At 41.5% G+C, this 18,294-nt stretch overlaps 1 protein-coding gene across 2 annotated transcripts; it reads right to left on the minus strand.

The window, feature by feature from the left end:
- Positions 1-1,182: 1,182 nt before the first annotated feature.
- Positions 1,183-17,135, minus strand: col10a1a (collagen, type X, alpha 1a). Of its 2 annotated transcripts, none has more exons than XM_019254469.2 (3): positions 16,970-17,135; positions 5,524-5,668; positions 1,183-3,655 (listed from the first exon to the last, which is right to left on the minus strand). In XM_019254469.2, exons 2-3 carry the CDS (start codon positions 5,651-5,653, stop codon positions 1,821-1,823), a joined length of 1,965 nt encoding a protein of 654 aa, XP_019110014.1. In that variant the 5' UTR covers positions 5,654-5,668; positions 16,970-17,135; the 3' UTR covers positions 1,183-1,820. The 2 variants fall into 2 exon arrangements, with proteins under 2 accessions (XP_019110014.1, XP_010744956.1); XM_010746654.3 differs by lacking the exon at positions 16,970-17,135 and adding an exon at positions 6,026-6,133.
- Between the last annotated feature and the right edge of the window lie 1,159 nt (positions 17,136-18,294).

An 18,294-nucleotide genomic window follows, 5' to 3' on the forward strand; every position in this document is an offset into this window, starting at 1 on the left:
CCCACCTCATGCACCAAGCCGCAGACGGTCTCTGAATGGTAGTCCCCTCAGATGGCAATCCCCAGTGGTTTCCTTCAACCAGCTTCCTCTCTCTTCTGTCTTTTGGGCCCCTCACCTAACCACCGTCTCGCTCTCTCTCCCAGGGAAGATCAAACAGCCGCTGCTCTGCCAGAGGACCATCCCTGTCCCTCATCCCACATGCTCACTATTTTCAGAACACCTATATTCAGACGTGCATGGTAGAGTAGCTTTTGTAAACCTTGGCTGCCAAGCCGATATGCGGGGAGAAATTCAGACTTGTCCATCTCAGCTTCTATACAGGCACCAATGGTGTGAAGTAACTAAGTACAGTTACTGAAGTACTACTTACTCATCTGTGCTTACTTTAGTATTATAATTTGTGTTTCCATTTTACATTTCAGAGGCGAGTATTGTACTTATTACCCCACTACAGTTACTTGAGTAACTGGTTATATGCACATAACACTACTTTTAAAAAAGCCTGGATTCAAGAGTGCAAACCAATAGTAGGCTATATAGTATAGTATATGACATTATATTGATGCTTATGTGAATAATAGCTCAAGGGGGATTTCATTTCTTTTGATTGCAGGAATTTTAATTGTCATGGAATGATTGGTAATACTTTACGTCCCCCTGTAGCATCCAGAACAATACAAACTTTAAAGAAATGGTTCATAACACACTAGTAGTTGTAAGTGCATATAAGGACCTTTCAAGTGTTAATCAATGTACAGTATTTGCAACTGTAATTGCAATTATAACTGTGTTTTACTAATTGATATTTAGATTTGGGTGTTATAAACCATTTTGCTACTTGCTACATTTTGCTACTTTTACTTTCATACAAAAATCTGAACTCTGACAGGGACTCATGAGAACATGACATCTAAGTATGTCATGTAGCTAATATGCAAGCATTCCTTAATGATCTTTTTTACTTTTTATATTTTCGAAGAGATATAATATTTTTGCAAAACTTGTAACAGATTAGTTTGATTAACAGGTTGCATTAGTGAAGCTTTAATCTACTGCTGTACAGAAAGGCAAGTAGAAAGGTTTTAATCTTGAAAAAAAAAGTTAAATAAATCACTTAAATTAAATACACAGTCAAACAAGATACAGTAAAGACAACAAAGAGCTTCGGAGACAAAACATTTGTTTAGACATCTTTTATTTTGGTCATTATGCTTTACATGACATAATGCATGTTCAGGGATATAACATGTTGCTGGTAGTTTGTGTTTGTATGACAGTATTCTGGTGACTTATCATTATGGTCAATTTGACCATGATTATTTCACAATATTCAAGTCACATACAAGGATAACAAGTTACAACATGTTGCACAGAAAGTATTTGTGTACTTTTATTATTGGTCACCCAAACAAAAACAAGCAGGTACAAAAAAACAAAAAACAAAAAAAAAAAACAGACAAACACTAAATTAAGAATCACCAGTTGAAGTCAGTATAAAAGGAACAGAGTGGAAAAGAAAAAGTCAGGACACAACACAGTTATAACACCTCAATTTCACATGCTGTCTCCATTACAAAAGCTCACTGGTAACTTTGTGGATTGCTTCCCCCATCCCTGATCACCTGTTTTTATAAATTAGTTTTCCTTCTTCTAAGCACCCATTTCTTGTAGTTTTCAAGTCGAGATGCTACTATTCCTCAAAGAAGGGTGAACTGCCTGTCTGATTGGTTGAGGAAAAAATGAACAGGGAGTTTACTTTAATTTGAGAAATAGATTGCAAATTTAGTTGGTTGGCTTTTGGGAACTACTGTATCAACGTATCACGTTGAAGCAATAAGGAACCCAGAGAAAGAGCAGTGGACATTCTCGGCAGCAAAGACACCATTGGCCTCATCATCGGGGATCTGGACGTAGACTGTGTCCTGCTCATCGAGCAAGAGGACAGCACTACCGGACATCTGGTCCAGGAAGCCCTTGTTGTACTCATCATAGGTGAACATAACAGGCTGGCCGTTCTTGTACAGAGCAACCAGGGCATGAGCGCCATTAACATGGATGCTGTAGGCGAAATAGTAGACTCCAGGAATCTGGCAAGTGAAAATGCCGCTCTCGGGGTCATAGTGATTCTCAGCATTGTACACAATCTGGTCAAACTTAATGGGGGTGCCAGCAGCAGGGTAGGGGGTGGCCAGAGATGCTGTGAAAGCAGACATGGGGGACTTGACCATAACCTCACTCATTCCCATACCCTTCTCGAACACAACCTCACCGGGAGGACCAGGGGGACCAGGAGGGCCAGCTGGGCCAGCTTCTCCATCAGCACCAGGCTCACCGGGTTGACCAGCAGGACCCTGAGGTCCGGTGTGACCCTTGGCAGCCAAACCAGCAGGACCGGGAGCACCAGGCAGACCTGGGTGACCCTTAAGGCCAGGAGTACCAGCGGGACCCTGGGGACCAGCGGGTCCTCTAGGACCTGAAGCACCATCAGAACCAGCAGCACCTGGCTCACCTGGACGGCCAGTGTGACCTTTGGGTCCAGCAGGGCCTGGGATACCTGGGGCACCTGGTGTACCTGGGAGACCTACATGACCCTTATCACCAGTAGCTCCAGTGGCTCCTCTGGGTCCAGGAGGACCAGCTGCGCCTGGGTAACCCTGCTTGCCTGCGAATCCCTGTGCTCCCTGATCTCCCTTGTTTCCCTTAGGTCCCTGAGGTCCAGCTTCACCTGTGTCACCTTTAGCACCAACAGCGCCAGGCTCACCTTGGAAACCTCTTGCACCCTGAGGTCCAGCAGGACCAGTGGGGCCAGTTGCACCAGTAGCACCAGTATAACCTGTTGGACCCTGCTCACCCTTTGCACCTGTGGCACCTGTGGCACCTGTAGCTCCCCTCTCTCCCTTCTCACCATTTGCACCTGGCTTTCCATATCCGGGAACTCCAGGGGCACCAGGAGCTCCACCAGGTCCCTGGTGGCCTTTAGGGCCAACTGGGCCAGGCAGACCTGGGGCACCATTCTCACCTGGTTTACCTGCAACACCTACACCTGGGGCACCAGTGTGACCCTTAGGTCCCATTGGTCCCATTGGACCTGTGGCACCATCCCTACCTGGGCTACCTGACTTTCCTGGCTCACCGGGAGCACCTGTTCTTCCTGGCTTTCCAACTCCAGCTGCACCTGGTTCTCCAGTAGGGCCCATAGGTCCCTCTGGTCCTGTCTCACCCTGAGGTCCCTGAACACCAATACCTTTATCACCCTTAGGACCTGGCAGACCAGGAATACCTGGATGTCCCTTCAGACCAGGCTCTCCTCTAGGTCCCATTGCTCCAGGAAGACCTGAAGGTCCAGGCTTGCCAGTAGCAGAGAGGCCGGCGGGTCCAGGGCTTCCATGAGCTCCAGGGGCTCCCCTTGGTCCCTGAGCGCCAGTGGCTCCGGTGTCTCCCTTCTCACCAGGTGCGCCATCACTGCCAGGTTTGCCAGGTCCACCTGGGGAACCAGGCTTGCCAGCAATGGAGCGTCCAGGAGCTCCAGGAGGTCCAGGAGGTCCTTGGGGGCCGGGCTCACCTGTGGCATCCTCACCTCGCTCACCAGGAGGGCCAGCAGGTCCCTCAGGGCCGGGCTCACCTGGAGGACCAGGCTCACCTGCCACTGCCACCACTGTGAAGAGTGAAACCATCATCAGTACCACCAAAACAAACAACAGCAAAATCCCCAAATACAGGTGATTAAAAGAAAGTTACAAGTTGTACTTGGTATAGTGTAGGACAAAATACACATTTCACATCCTCTTGTTTAAGTTTTCATTACACTGTAGTGGAAATGTAAACCTATAATCTCTGCATCACATTCATGCAACGATATCCTAGAATACAGGGTTTAGTATCTCTCTAATTATATCCTACTCGAGTCAGTAGTAGTAAGTACAAGAACATGGGTGTACTGGACAACTGTAAGGTTTAAGTGGGTGTGAGAGTTTTTGGCAGTATCTTGTTGACTAGTAACGCGGTTGTTCAATCAAATCCGAAGAAAAATGTTCTCATGCGTGTTGCTCTTGTATATTTCGTCAGAGATTTGAAAAGGATGGGTGCACTAAAAACAATTTTATTTGCCCCCAATTCAGTGATATTTGATTCCTGGAGGTGGGGCCATTTATATTCCCAGGAACCAGTCCTGTACTTTTGAGGTTTCACTTCATGGTGCTGGTTCACTGGCGCAAATTTATAATATCTTATATTATCTATATATCTTAAACTTGCAAATCCTTCAAAATAAATATAGAAATTTGTCTCTGCTTTGTTCTTAAAATTAATGTCTAGTTTATAATTTATTTAATGTTCGGCTCCTTTTTTTTTTTTTTTTACTGTACAGAGCAATATCTCAGGATCTTGTTTGTCAAACAGTAGGTCTAAATGAGAAGACGTCTTTTTTTTTATTTGCTGCCTTCATGTGGTCACAGATGTTTGAGTGTAAAAGGCTCGCTCCTTAGCTAACTGCAGCCGTGTTTAGATAAAGCCAAACAGATGTTTCTACTTCTGTGTGAAGCAGGCACACCCAAACAAACCACTCTGCTGGGTGACTGGACTGTAATTGTCAGTGTCAAACTAAAAATAATTCACTAAAAGCTACTTTCTTAAATAGAAATAGCAGTGTGTTGATTCACACAAAAGCAACATTTCATATTTTGCATTGCATTTTAGCCAACACATGAAACAGACCACACCATAATTAACATTTTTAAAGGGTAGTAAAATGCGTTTCTGTGGGACACTAAATATACTATACACTATATATATACACACATAAAAGGATCCATATAGATATACATATATAGAGAGAGATTTTGCAAAGCATGAATGCCTGAAAGCAAATACACAGTCAACATTTACAGCAAAAATGACTATAAATGAGATGTAACATGCATGTGAAATCATTATTAGTCTTGTAACATTATGCTCCTCAAAATGTTAGATGATCAGATCATTTAAATCAGAACTCAATAAACAATAAGCAATAAAAAAAGAGAGAATTGCTGATCATGCAAAGAGCATAGCACATAGTTAACAAAGGCAAATGAGAAAGCCCTAAAATGATTTACAAAATGTTGCAAATGTGATTGCTTTGGCTGAATAAGAGACAAGCTCAGTCAAAACTACAAAATAAAATGTGAAAGCAAAGCTCTGCGCTGAGTAAATGAGCACTTGCAATTGCAGATCTAACTGGATGTGACAGGAGAAACGTGTGTGTGCTGTTGCAGCCAATCAGAGCACGAGGCAGCTCCAGAGCAAAATGGAGTTCAGTTTTCAAAGTAAAGTGCAGCTGGCTGTGGCCGGCATCTGTCTGACTGCTTCTATTTGCAACAACAAAGATGCTAATTCACAAGCTGAAGATTCAAAGGTAAGGCAGGACTTTCACAAAGTGTTGCTCGAGTAAAGATTGTCTTCAGAGAAGAAAATCTGACTTCAGGAGCAACTTTCATGAGGACAAAGTAACCAAAAACAGTTGAAATGCAAGCTGTGTTTTCTTACCCTGGCTCTTCACAGAGTAGGGCTGATACTGAGGGGCAGCCTTCACCAGTTTCTTCACCACGTACCCCTTTCCATGGGCAGCAGCCGAGGCCACCACGAGGAGGAGGATGCATGCTACTCGTACGTCCATCTTACAAGATCCAACCTGCAGGCAAAAACAAGGCGACAGTCAGCACAAACCACTTTCAAGGTACAAAGTGTCGACAAAGTTTTTCTTGAATTTTGAGTTATTTTACAGAGTTTAAAAACTTGTGTACAGGCTGTGCATCTCCACTGAAACTCAACAGGGCAACAGGCTACAAGTACAAGTTAAACTTTTGGATTCAGTCTCAGCATCCTGGAGCCTCCAGGATCTATCACCCAGGAAGCTCTAAGCCAGCCAAAATCTGCCTCCCGTCTCTAGCCTGCCATAGGAATAGCTCAAGGCCTAGACAAAGCCTAGATGTTGTCTACGCTCCCCCAGAGATAGAGCTGTTCTGCGGGGAAGAGAAATCACACATACCGGCATCCAATGAGGAGAAAGTCAGTCTCTTCAGCACCAGTGCTCTCCTGGTGCTGCTGTATATCCTTAGGGTAGGAGCACAACTGAGGATATGCTGCCTTTTAGCACAATGATGTGGGTATTTATACTATATCTACTCCTCGCATCATTAAAAAAAAAAGGGGAAAAAAAGAGCCCCCTCTACGCAAGTACCTCCCTCCTCAAAGCTAGGCTGTAATTAGCAAACAGATCTGCCCAAAGCGGGCATGTCACATCAGGGTGCCTCCATGTCTTGAGTATCCAGACACATGATTATCACTTATTTCAGTCTTCTTCTGAACTAGAACATAATCATGTTCGAAGTAAAAATAAATAAATAAATGAGCAAAGATCACAAGGAATATACCTAATCCGCTAACACCTTTACATTTTTAGTCTTTTTACACTTACATTTACAGTTTTTCAGCAACATTGCATATTTATTTTTATGCTCAGGATATGTTTATATTTATGGATGTTTATACGACCCCCTGTTTAAATATAACATCTTAAAATACAGCACCAGATTTGTAGTGGCACCTGTGTAGCTTCACAAAGCTTGCATTGAGGATGTACAAGTACCAGACTCATCTGCAAATTTACATCTTGTCCAGCCGCTTGGCACAGACTCCCCCTTACCTTTCCTGACTGTCTGGACACCTCCACCCCTGCTATGATAAGATAAACAAGGGGAATGGTGGGGAAAGGTTGTCCGGAGTGCCATGGATAAAAGTAGTTTAGTCGCCTCAGATTGAAAGCTAATAATTTGATGTTTATTCCTGATGTAATGCTGCCATTTAAGGGATGAACACATTTTCATATATTTAGTGTTGTACATTTTCTAGGTATTATTTGGTCAGCTTGTCATTTGAGCTAATTAAGGACAAAGTGGTCTTGATTTTGGTCTCTATTTCAGGAGGAACACTTTTTCTTAAGTTGTGTATTTTTATAAGTGTTTTACCCTCAAAACACCTAATAAAACTATATAAGGAGTCACTGGAAAAGACATTTGGGCTTGTTTCTGTGCAGCCTTGTGAATGCAACCCAGTGTGTGACAGCCCCTCATATGCAATACTGATGTTTGGACACCAGAGGGCAGGTTTTACTGTTGCACAGCACTTCTCAAGGAGGTGCTGCTGCTGCAGCTGCTGCGGAGAAGGGGCCATGCCCCTGTGGTCACTTGTTATTTTTGGTCCCCATGGTGCACATACATCATCAGAGGTTTTTCAGGCCTATTCCTACAATTAGAGCTGCTTTCTGTCATGATGTTGTATTTCCTCAATCAGCTCGATCCTCCTGTATTATCCTCCCTCACCCTCCACCTTGCCTTGCTTACTTTGAGATCCTCCAACTGTAATTTCTCAATTTCAGCCCGGCCACATAGGAAATGCATACACCCAAATAATCACATGTTCTCAAACACACAAGTGGCCGTAAATGATGTGTAGGGTACTCTATATTACATCCCAGAATCCTCCTGAACAAGGGACCATTTTTGGTACTTCCTGTGTTCTCACGTATATACATACTGCTGACAACATGTATGTATTTGCAGAAAAGATGATGACGAGTTGCCCGATTGAGGGCTTCACCAAGTTTCTATAAGAGGCGTCTTATACAACACGTGAGTGTGACAGGCGTCTTTCACCAGGGGTATAATTAAAGATCCTACGACATGGAGCTAGTTTTTTTGGAAATTAGATCAAATTATCTGCAATTTTCCAAAGTGCTACCTTTCTCAGCTTATAGTACTTAATCATGTTTGGCAAACATTGTTTAAGTTTGCTCTTCCTGTCAAATAAAACATAATGTAATTTGTGATCTCCATTTCCAAATGTTTGAACTTCTGCTCATAGACAAGACAGGAGTGGCGACAAAGGTGCAGACTGACTACATCAGGCTGTATGATAAATGAAATGTCACCTTACATGTGCACCTACAACTCAAGCAAGAAGAGGATCGCTTGCAGGAAATAGTCATATTTTTCACTTAGATTTCACATGTTTGAGCTCGCTATATCAGTCGAGCAAAATCATGTTTACCCTGCTCGTGTTCAGCACTGGGAGTTTCCTGTTTTGTTTTAATCACTGGTGACCGGGAGACTATTGTATGTGTTCTTCATGCCATCAATTTTGATATTTTATAGTCATACTGTATTATTTAAAAATCTCTTTATGCCCGTGTGCCAAGAGGAAGCCAAGCTTTACCAGATTTAGTCACATTTAGATGAAATGACAGAGCAAGAGAGGGTGGAGTTATGATTTTATATGTTTATAGGTTCGGATGATTTCAGTTTATTTATGTTTTTCAAACATTCTGCAGCTAAACCACGGCATAAGAGGTTCTCCATATTTAGTCCAATGTTCTGAGAACAGTGATTCATCTCTTCATGCATAAAAACCAACAACAACCTGCATCTGCATGTGAGCCAGTGAAGAAGCAGACACGTTCATGCTGAGCTTGAAAACCGAAGTGTACTTTGGCTTGAGGAGGACTTGAATTAACAGTGTAATTTTGATGTTGTTTATAACCTTGCAGCATATTTTTTGTTTTCTAAACACGCCACTGTACTCGTTTGCAAAGGACTCTGTGTCCTTGGGCTTGTAGTGGCAGAACTGAAGGCTATGAAAGTGCATGGCAGCTCTCTCTCTCTCTCTCTCTCTCTCTCTGTCTCTCTCTTTCTCTGCTCAACTCGTTACAGCACCGCAGAAGCATTGATGTGGTCGGCAGGCTTCATTGTAATAACCATTAGGAATTAGGTCTTCAAACTGAACGGAGTGACGTCGCCTTGCTTTTATATTGTCGAGAGCCCCTCACTGTAAAACACGTGTTCAGTTTAGTGTCACTTCATTCACTTGATATACGACCTAAAACGCTTTTATTGAATTTAGAAGAATAAGAAAATAGCTAATTATGAACGTGACACACCCAGAGTCAGCTGAAGCGTCTCGAGATTACGAGTTCAGATTTAGTTTTATATGTTTTTTTGTTTTTTTTTTGTGATAGCAAACAAACACTGTACAGAACAATCTGAGGCACTCTCCTTGAGTATTTCCATTTTATGCTGTTTTAAACTACTTCAGAAGGAATTATTGCACTTTTCACTTCATAACATTTGGTGCTAATTTGCTGAAAATTAAATAATCTGATGATTTTAGATTAAGCTAAACCAGCAGTATTTAAAGTAGTTTACACCTGTAGTTAAATAGGCAGTTTTCTTGTACTTATGCACCTTTACTAAAGTGAAAATTTGAATGCTTTTACTTATCACTCAGTATTTCACTGTAGTATTTCTGCTTTTATTTAAGTAAAAGATCTGAGTACTACTCCCCTTGGTACCTGTTTAGAAGAATCACTCCTGCATTTTTTTTATCACCTTGTTCAGTAATAGATAAAAAAAACAAGCATGGGAATTTATGACAGGGCATTTTTTTTTGGTCTGACCCCTCTGCAGAGGACATAAGATGACATTGTGAGGTCAAGCATGTTGCTCAGGCCTTAATCCGTATCTAACAACAGCCTGTAGATTGCACTAAATTCCCCAGAGCGTACTGCTGGACAGTGTTACTGGCAATGTTAGTTATGTTTGTGCTTGTACTCTACAATGATAACAGTGTTTGGAAGAAAGGTTTTCGCATTTTGTCTGTTTTTGTTCGCTCCACTAGCCGGGAATTGATGTTTCTGGTTTTCTTCGCCGTGCCGACCAAGGCTCAACCCACACCCAAGAGGAGAACATAATTGGTGGTTGATGTAAGGGGACCCGACCAAGCACGTGAGTTAAGCAATGGCTAAAGATACACCATCACGGCTGGGATACAAATTTAATGTTTCAATAAACTCTTCGGACCACTAAGAGCTACTTTAAACTTTATGAATGGCAGACTTGACGGGGGCCCTTGTGAGTGATTGGTGGGGAAATTACAGGGTCCTAAAAAACAAACATGGACCCGAATGGAGCCGGAAGTGTAAAAGTAACTGAAAAATGGCAGTGGTGGTGGTAACCTAAGAGATGAGGGCTAATGTCTGGGAGGTTACCAGTTTAAAATCCCAGAGTGGCAGGAAAATGGTGGGGATAGATGAAAAAGCACCCGTTTGATGTCCAGGTGTGAAAGCATGTAGCTGTATAAATGTGAAGCAGTGTGTTTCCAGACACCGCTAAGCTGTTTAATTGTGTAAGCGCGTGAAATTTACTATATAATTAAGTTGGAAATATTTGAAAATTTGCCCAAACATGCCTGTGATGTTATCACCAGTCTGCCGGATGTGGCTCCTGTCACACTTCTTAAAAGTGAGAACTTGCTTATTGCCAGTCAACCAAGTGCTGCTTTATCTCGACTGTGAGATTTGATTGCTTCCACAGTTCACTTGGCTGCATGTTTATTTCTGGAAAGGTCTGACTCAGCTCCTGGTTTTAGGGAATCAGAGTCTTAGAGTTGCAGCGGCCCAAACCTAATTTAACTAGAATTACTCAGCCAGACGTTTATGGGGTGCTGCAAAACGGCACACAGTTTACTACAAAGGTAAAAAGTTCAGAGAAACATATATAGATATTGTTCTCATGCTTGTCTTGTACTTTAGCTAGGAAACAATCTTTGCTTGTTTTAAAAACATTCCACTATTCTCTGTCTTTGCCTTGTCTTTTAAGTTAAAAAGTATCTGCTTATTGTGGGATCATTAAAAGATATCAAAGTTAAATAAAACCTCCTTAATGGGATTTTCAGCACTTAAGTGTAGGTGGAGGAGTCCTGTATTTAAGGATAATGACTAATCCGCAACATCAAGCCTGCGAAAATTTCAGGTTTCACTGTCTGTATCGGGCAGCGTCAGCCATTTCGCAACAAACGCCAAAAAAAAAAAGTGTGGAGAAGACAGGAGGATGAAAACGCCCAGCTCTCTGATTGCAAAGTAAACTGCATCAGAGCAGCAGAGGTGGATTTATATTTGACTTGTCAGTTCATAATTACTTTTGACTTAAGCACACACTGCAGTCGGAATGTGTCGGAGGGAGAATGACACTTTGCCTGAAATACAGAGTGACAACCAAGAAACAATGTTTATACAACACAATGTCACCTCACTTTCTGGAGCAGACACTTAGCACTGCACCATAATGACTTGCGGAGAGACAGGACAAGTGTTGTTTCTGTACACTATGTTTGCTTCCAGCCAAGTCTGTCTCAAAATAAGTGTAGGAACTGAGCTGTTACTTAGTGCCCACACAATGCACATATCTTTGCACGCTGTGCTTGTATATGGAGACATGACCGCGGGACGTCAGCTAGAGTTTAATGTACAGTATGTCCATAACAATGCTCGGGTCACAGTCTCAATCCGGTGTGGTTTGGAGGTTTGTTTTGCTGGCTGATGGCCGATGTGTGGGCTGATACTCTGACCGGAGCCAGAAACAGTGGCCCTCACTGAGTCTAAATGGGAATCATTCCACATTATATAATATACACAAACAAGATCATCCTGTCTACTCTCTACTAACAACGCAGCAGTGTTCAGTGAGTTCTTTTATTGCCAGCTAACATTAAACAAATCACTAATTTAATAATACACTGAGAATAAGTCCGTTTACATTTGATCATTTTAGTACATTTTACATTTTACTGACAAAAACCGAAAAACACTTTCACTTGAGTGAAACCGTTGTTTCATAAGCTCCTTGTTTTTGAGTGTGTGTTTGCCTTCTGTTTAGTTTTTATGGGTTTTTTTTTATATAGCGTTATTTCCTGTGTTCACTTTATAATGTTTGCATCGCATAGCACCTTGTAACTCTGACTGGGTTGGAAAAGTGCTTTACTTTACTGAAGTTTACTTACTTTCTTACTTACTTTTACTTGAGTAACATTTTGAATTTAGGTCTTATACTTGTAGTACAGTGCAATATGTAACATTTCTGCGTTATATGTTTTGTTGAGTCGTGAACTGACATCATCCCAAATGTTTCGAACAATGTTTAAACCAGTGAAATACATAATTCTATTCAAAGTAACACTTTACTTTACCTCCTCAAGTTACTATAACTTTTGGGCAAACATGGGATACGTTAGAGAGTGAGAAAAGAAGTTTGCTAAATGTAACATGAATAAAACTTTAAAACATCACCTTGTCAGTGAACACGAATACTCCCTGAGTCACGTCAGATAAAATGACATCGGCAATACTAATTTTTACAATGAAGACCACGATCCCGTGCTACTTCACGACACCATCACGTACATCTGTTACATCTGTGGTCGTATACATGTGAGAAATTACATCCTGTGAGTTTAGGTAAAGCATCTGTCAGTAACTGCTGTAAGTTTGTCATATCAACTCAAAAGTTTGTACAACTGTGAGTCTTTTACTGAGTCTTGAGCCAGTCGAATCAAGTCCACATTGGTGCTTACAGATCGAGTTCTTATGTTAGAAATTGGAGGAGAATCAAAGCCGTTTGGTTAAACTGTACTTGAAATGAACACCAACCAAAAAACAAGTGACACATGCACTACTCTATTTGAAATCAGAATTATAAAAATGGCAAATATGCAGTTTGGTTTGTTAATTGAATTCAGATGTCACCAAGAATGTAACATTGTTTACACGTGTTTTGCCAAAAACCTGCAAAGTATATTAAATTGGCTCTGCAATCTGAAAAAGAGTTTGTTATTGGTCATCCACAGACACAAGAACAGCCCAGAATAAATCTGTGTGAGAACACACAAACTGAAGTTTCATTCCATATGGTTTGCATGTTGGTAACTGGCTTCTCGTTGTGTTTGTTTAATGGTTTAAGGAGACCAGACTTCATGTTTGCAGGATATTTTGAAGAGACACGCCAAAGGTGGATCCTTTAAAGCAAAAACACTCACATGGTGAGTTTGTCCAGAGCCTCACGTGGCTTGTGATTGTGGAAATGGAAAACAGTCAGACACAGCATGGGTCCAGGGTATTTCTTGCCTTCAGTGTATCTTTTGAACACCCACCAGAAGGGAAACCGTAGACTATTAAACATGTCTAACCACAGGTCACCCGAGACTGTCCCTGACATTTAGAGAAAACAAATCTGAAGTCAAAAAAGTGTAAGAAAAAAGAAAAGCTCACAGGCTAAATTTGGCTGTGTCGTGTTTAGTGGACATTCAATCAGAAATGTAAGAGAAACAGAAAGAATTAACGTTTGTGTTCGCAGTGAAATTACAAGTGATTTAAACCTTTTCCACAAAGAAAAGTCATGGTTGGGCACATCTTTAAGGGAGCTATTAGACCTGCATTTATATGAAATGAGCTGTTAAACCGTTTCTTTTTTTAGGTAGGTATGTTCAGGATGATGTACAAGATATTTGTAGCCCTATAGCTTCTACCTTTTACAAGCACTTGTTAATAAAAAAAGCTTTTTGTGGAAAGCTTAAGGTTGAGGCATCTAATGGGCTGTATCATGGCTGGGTTTTGTTAAATGATGTATGACAGTCAGCTACATTACATAGATGAAAGCTATGGAAATGTAATTTTATAAATGAGAATGAGCATAGCTTCATGGGGGGTCTAGATGAGTTTTTTAAAAAATTTTATGCGACTTCATAAAAATCCCAATGTTTCTTCCTGGGTGTAAAATTCAGGGTTCACAAAAACAATAAATTCTTCCAGGTGGTCTGCAGAGCCAATGGTGCAAAGCAGAACAAAGAGTTTGTTATTTTGATGAGCCAACAGTTTCTCTGTGGAAAGCCTGTTTTACTGTCCCGTCCAGAACAGAGCCAAGTGGTCTCAAACACAGAAGGAGTGTGAGTCATTGTGCTCTGTAATTTGGGCACACTGCAGCTGTCTTAAGTGACCACGGCTGTAGACCTGTTAACCAAACTGATCCACATGTAAAACTTTCCCTTCCTCTCAACACAATAATTATAATGTCACTTCCCAGAGCTCTCTCCCTGAATTGCAGCATGTATAGGTTTAACTGCGACGACAGCTTGCTGGAAGATCTTTCTAGGACAGGCCTGATGACTATTTTGGGTTTCTGACCTTCTTTCCCGACAATGAGCCGCTGTTAATCTCTCCTATAATTCCTGTACCAAATCTCCCTTTTTTTCCTGGATAACGCAGCTACTGTAAATACCATTTTTCCAAGGGTATGGGCTTTGCTTTTAAGGCAGAGCTAAAGCCTGTAAGTACACGTCTTTCTCTTTGGTGACAGAGTTAGAGCTGGACAGTCGACTCTGGATGGCACAAGGTGAACGGCTAATTCGGCAAATATAAGACTTTGAAGAGCTCCCATTTGGTATTTTCTCAGCTATTTACAGTGTATTTCAAACAAAATCTCCAAATGTGGAAGTCTGAGGTCCTGTGGTAAAGGAAGAGAGAGTTACAGCAACTAATACTGGTGCACTTTTTTCCTCTGCTACACTGTTTACATTGGTCTAGTCACATTCTGGTCAGATTGCAACAGCTCGTGGTTGAATAAAACTGTGGTTGTAGCCACTGCTTGAATCTTAACTTATGCCAGACAGACAGGTGGACTCAGACTGTGTCTGGAAACTCCTGCAGTAGCATTTAAATGGCAGCAGCTTTCTCAAGTGGCTGTCTAATAGAGGGATAGAGCATTTGATCAAACATGTTTTCCAAGATGGAAACAGGCGTCACTAACAGACTGTGCGCTGCTGTGTGCATCTCATTCAGTGAACCAAACCAACCATTTCCAGGAGGCTGTAACCACTTTGGTTGTGGGAGTGAATTAAAAAAAATATATATTTTTTTTTATTCGAAGCCATCTGTTTCTATTTCCACTAATGATTTGTTTTACAATAAAATGATGCGTCCAACTCCAATATTTGGAGTTTTTTATGACCTTTAAATTATTACGATGGCATCATTTTTGTTTTGAATAAAAATAAATGGAGGTAGGAGGGAAGCAGTGTGCATTGGTTCAGGGTGCTAAAGTGGGAAATTGTATATAGTTGCTTTGAACCTATTGCTGCTCTCTCTGTTACCAATTCTGTTAGCAGTTATCTTTTCACACACAAACAGGATACAGAGTCACGTTAGATTTTTTTTTTAAGAGCTGTTTTCATCCATGATGTGATGTGGTCACTCTCCTTTTAGCTTATGTTTCTAACTCAATAAGGAAGTATCTGTCTCCTAATCTGCTAAATGTTATGTTCACTAACTAGTTGCTAACTTGGTCTGTATGTGGGTTTATCAGAGCAGCCCTCTGGTTCTCCACATCCCCAGCACACCCCACTGCTCGTGTGCAGCCAGCACAAAAGGGAGTGAGAGCGAGAAGGGAGGAGGCACCACGATTTACACACTAACTTTTTTTTTGTCGCTCAGCCAACGCAACTGGACACAACTGGAGTAACGAGGGAGGAGGACTTCATGTCAAATTCATACTTGCGCAACTTTTGCACTCTGATGACAGTTACAGCTGTTATAACAAAACAGTGATTTACGCTTCAACGGTTACATTTCAACCTTTTTCACAGACACCAGAAGCTACATGCAACTTGTACGCAACTACACACACACACACACATATATGTTATCAATGCGTAACAATCTGATTCCACAAGGCTACACAGAAAATCAAACATGCCAAAATCACATGAGATAATTATTGTCTTTAACAGTAAGTCGGTTATTTGGTTCAGATTTTCTTCGTTCACTGTCAAATTCTGGCTGTGTGTGAACTTATCTTCAATGTGTGTGTGTGCGTGCAGGCTTGAATGTCCTCTCGTGCTTTAGTCAGCCACCTCCTTACCACAAGAGGCTCATAAATTTTACACAAAGTTTTTGGGAATAGTGGGACTCGACACCCTACTCTTCCCCTTGTTGACTTCTGAATCTCTCCTATTAATATTATTATTATTATGATATCTGTGTCTGTACAGTTGTGAGGTGTGTTTCAGCCTCACAGAGCTGTATTCAGTTATACCTTAATCTACAAGTACCCACTAGAAACCTGTAACACAAAAATTCTCAAGAGTCTTAAGTCAGCGTAGAAACCACATCTCACAAGATTGCTTTTTACTTATAATTGTTTCATACTGTATATAATTGCTAGTTAGGCACTTAACTTGTCAGAATGTAGTCTTCAGGAGCTCTCAGGAGGCCTCTTAAAAGTATCAAGTTTGCATGGGCTGATGACTACTGAGCCTCTCCTTCTCAAGATATCCTTAAGTTATGATCTAAGGTATTAACCTTTACCTGCCCCTGGGCTTGGGGATGTGCACCTATTAGACTTAAGTGCTTCCTTGCTTAAGTGTAATTAGCTCTGCTGCCCTACTCTGTTCATGGTGGTGTAAATGGACTGCGCCTCCTCTTATTGGTCACAGCCAGACAGAGTATCTATGGCTAAACCTCCTCCATCCCAGGACATCCAGGACATTACCACTGCCCTCCTCACACCATTCTGCTCCAGTCCACACCTCAACAGGGACCATGAAGGGCCTGATGGAAAGAGTCATTTCAAAGCACCTCAAACCTCTGGGCTAGTTCTGGCCTGGACGAAGAAGAGGAGAGGAGGAGGATATTAGCCAAGCTGACATCCATCATGAACAGCTCCTCTCACCTGTCTATCTTAGATCACAGTCACACATTACATTTAGTCATTTAGCTGACGCTTTTATCCAAAGCGACTTACAGGGAGCAGTTTAGGGTTCAGTATCTTGCCCAAGGACACTTCGACATGCAGACTGGAGGAGCTGGGCATCGAAACACCGATCATCTGATTAGTGGATGACCCACTCTACCTCCTGAGCCACAGCCGCGTAACAGTCAACTCTGCTTCACATAAACACATCTGGTCCTGACTTTTCACACACACACTGCCAACGCACACAGATTCAGACAATGCCAGGAGCCCTCCAGGCCATCTTTGTAAAGTGGAAATCCATCAAGTCAAGCGAGAATCACGCTATGTAAATACCTAAAATGAGACACAAAATTGCCTACCTGTTTTGACACCTTTTGCGTGATTAACGGTTGATTGAAGAAGCAAAGATAATCACCATCGACTCATGCCATGTTGGCCGGCAATAATGTGAAAATGAGGAGCCAAGAGGTGATCTGGAGAAAGGGCAGGCCAGTGGGATCGTTTATTCTTGTAGAACAACACACCATAAAAACCAAAAAAAAGATTGCAGATATGTGGAAACACCCCCACCTTTATACTCAACAGAAGAAAACAGGGTAAGGCAACCTCCACCAATCCGAATCACGCCAACTACCTAACTACAAGTTACCTTTGGTTGACTGGTCACTTCAATTTATTCGCTTCATGGATAAATTTCTCTTGGCTTTGGCTTTTTGGAAAATAAAGAATTCTAGATCAAGGCTTTGCTCAAGGGGACATTCCTTAAAAATCCTCAATCAATCAGAAACTGTTTCTGGGAAATAATGCAGAACTTTTTATTATTAGAATAAACAGATGTTCCCATGTTCAGTTTAGAATTCAGGCACAGGAACAAGCCGGCCAGGCAGGTTCATATAAGGACAAAAACACCGAAATGATAAACTAATTCTTCTTCGGGTACCATTGTAGGTGGCTTGTTTGAACACCTACAGCCACCTGAGCGTCATTTTTCACTTTTGGAAATACTGTCTATGGCTCACATTGTCACTGCTAACATGCCAGCATTAAGCAGGTATAATTCTTAATTTAGGGTGTTAACGTGCTAACATTTGATTAGCACTAAATTCAAAGAACAGCTGAGGCTGATGGGAATGTCTTCAGTTTTTAAGCTACAACTTTGACCTGATTTGATACTTTATAGCTTATGTGCTTTATTAAAAGTAATAAATTGTCACAAAGGGAACAATGTCTGCAACAAATTTCAGAGCAATCCATCCAATAGTTGTTGAGACGTTACTAAAAACCAAAGGAAAGACAGGAAAGTCATGTCAAATGTATTTATATATCCCAAAATGACAGATTGCCTCAATGGAGCTTTAAAATCTGTACAGCATGATTTTGACAAGGAAAGACATGCAACAGAATAGAGCTCCCAGTCCCAGAATAGACATCCAACAAATATCACTTGTACAGAACAGATCGGCCAAAAAAATGACAATAAATACTCATTTTCCTGAGCTGCTTCAGGTCTCCTGAGCAACACAACTTCCTCTCAACTATGGAGATCTGGAAGGAGCACAGGCCACACAAACACAGAAGAGGCGGCAAAGCATTCAGACAGATAGGAAAGACAAACAAACACAAAGTGGGAGAGCGAGACATGAGAACATGCAATAATAGGGAGAGAGCAGAGAAGAGGTGAGGC

The sequence above is a fragment of the Larimichthys crocea genome, chromosome XXIV (assembly GCF_000972845.2).
Source record: "Larimichthys crocea isolate SSNF chromosome XXIV, L_crocea_2.0, whole genome shotgun sequence".
In the NCBI taxonomy this organism is placed as follows: Eukaryota; Metazoa; Chordata; class Actinopteri; family Sciaenidae; genus Larimichthys; species Larimichthys crocea.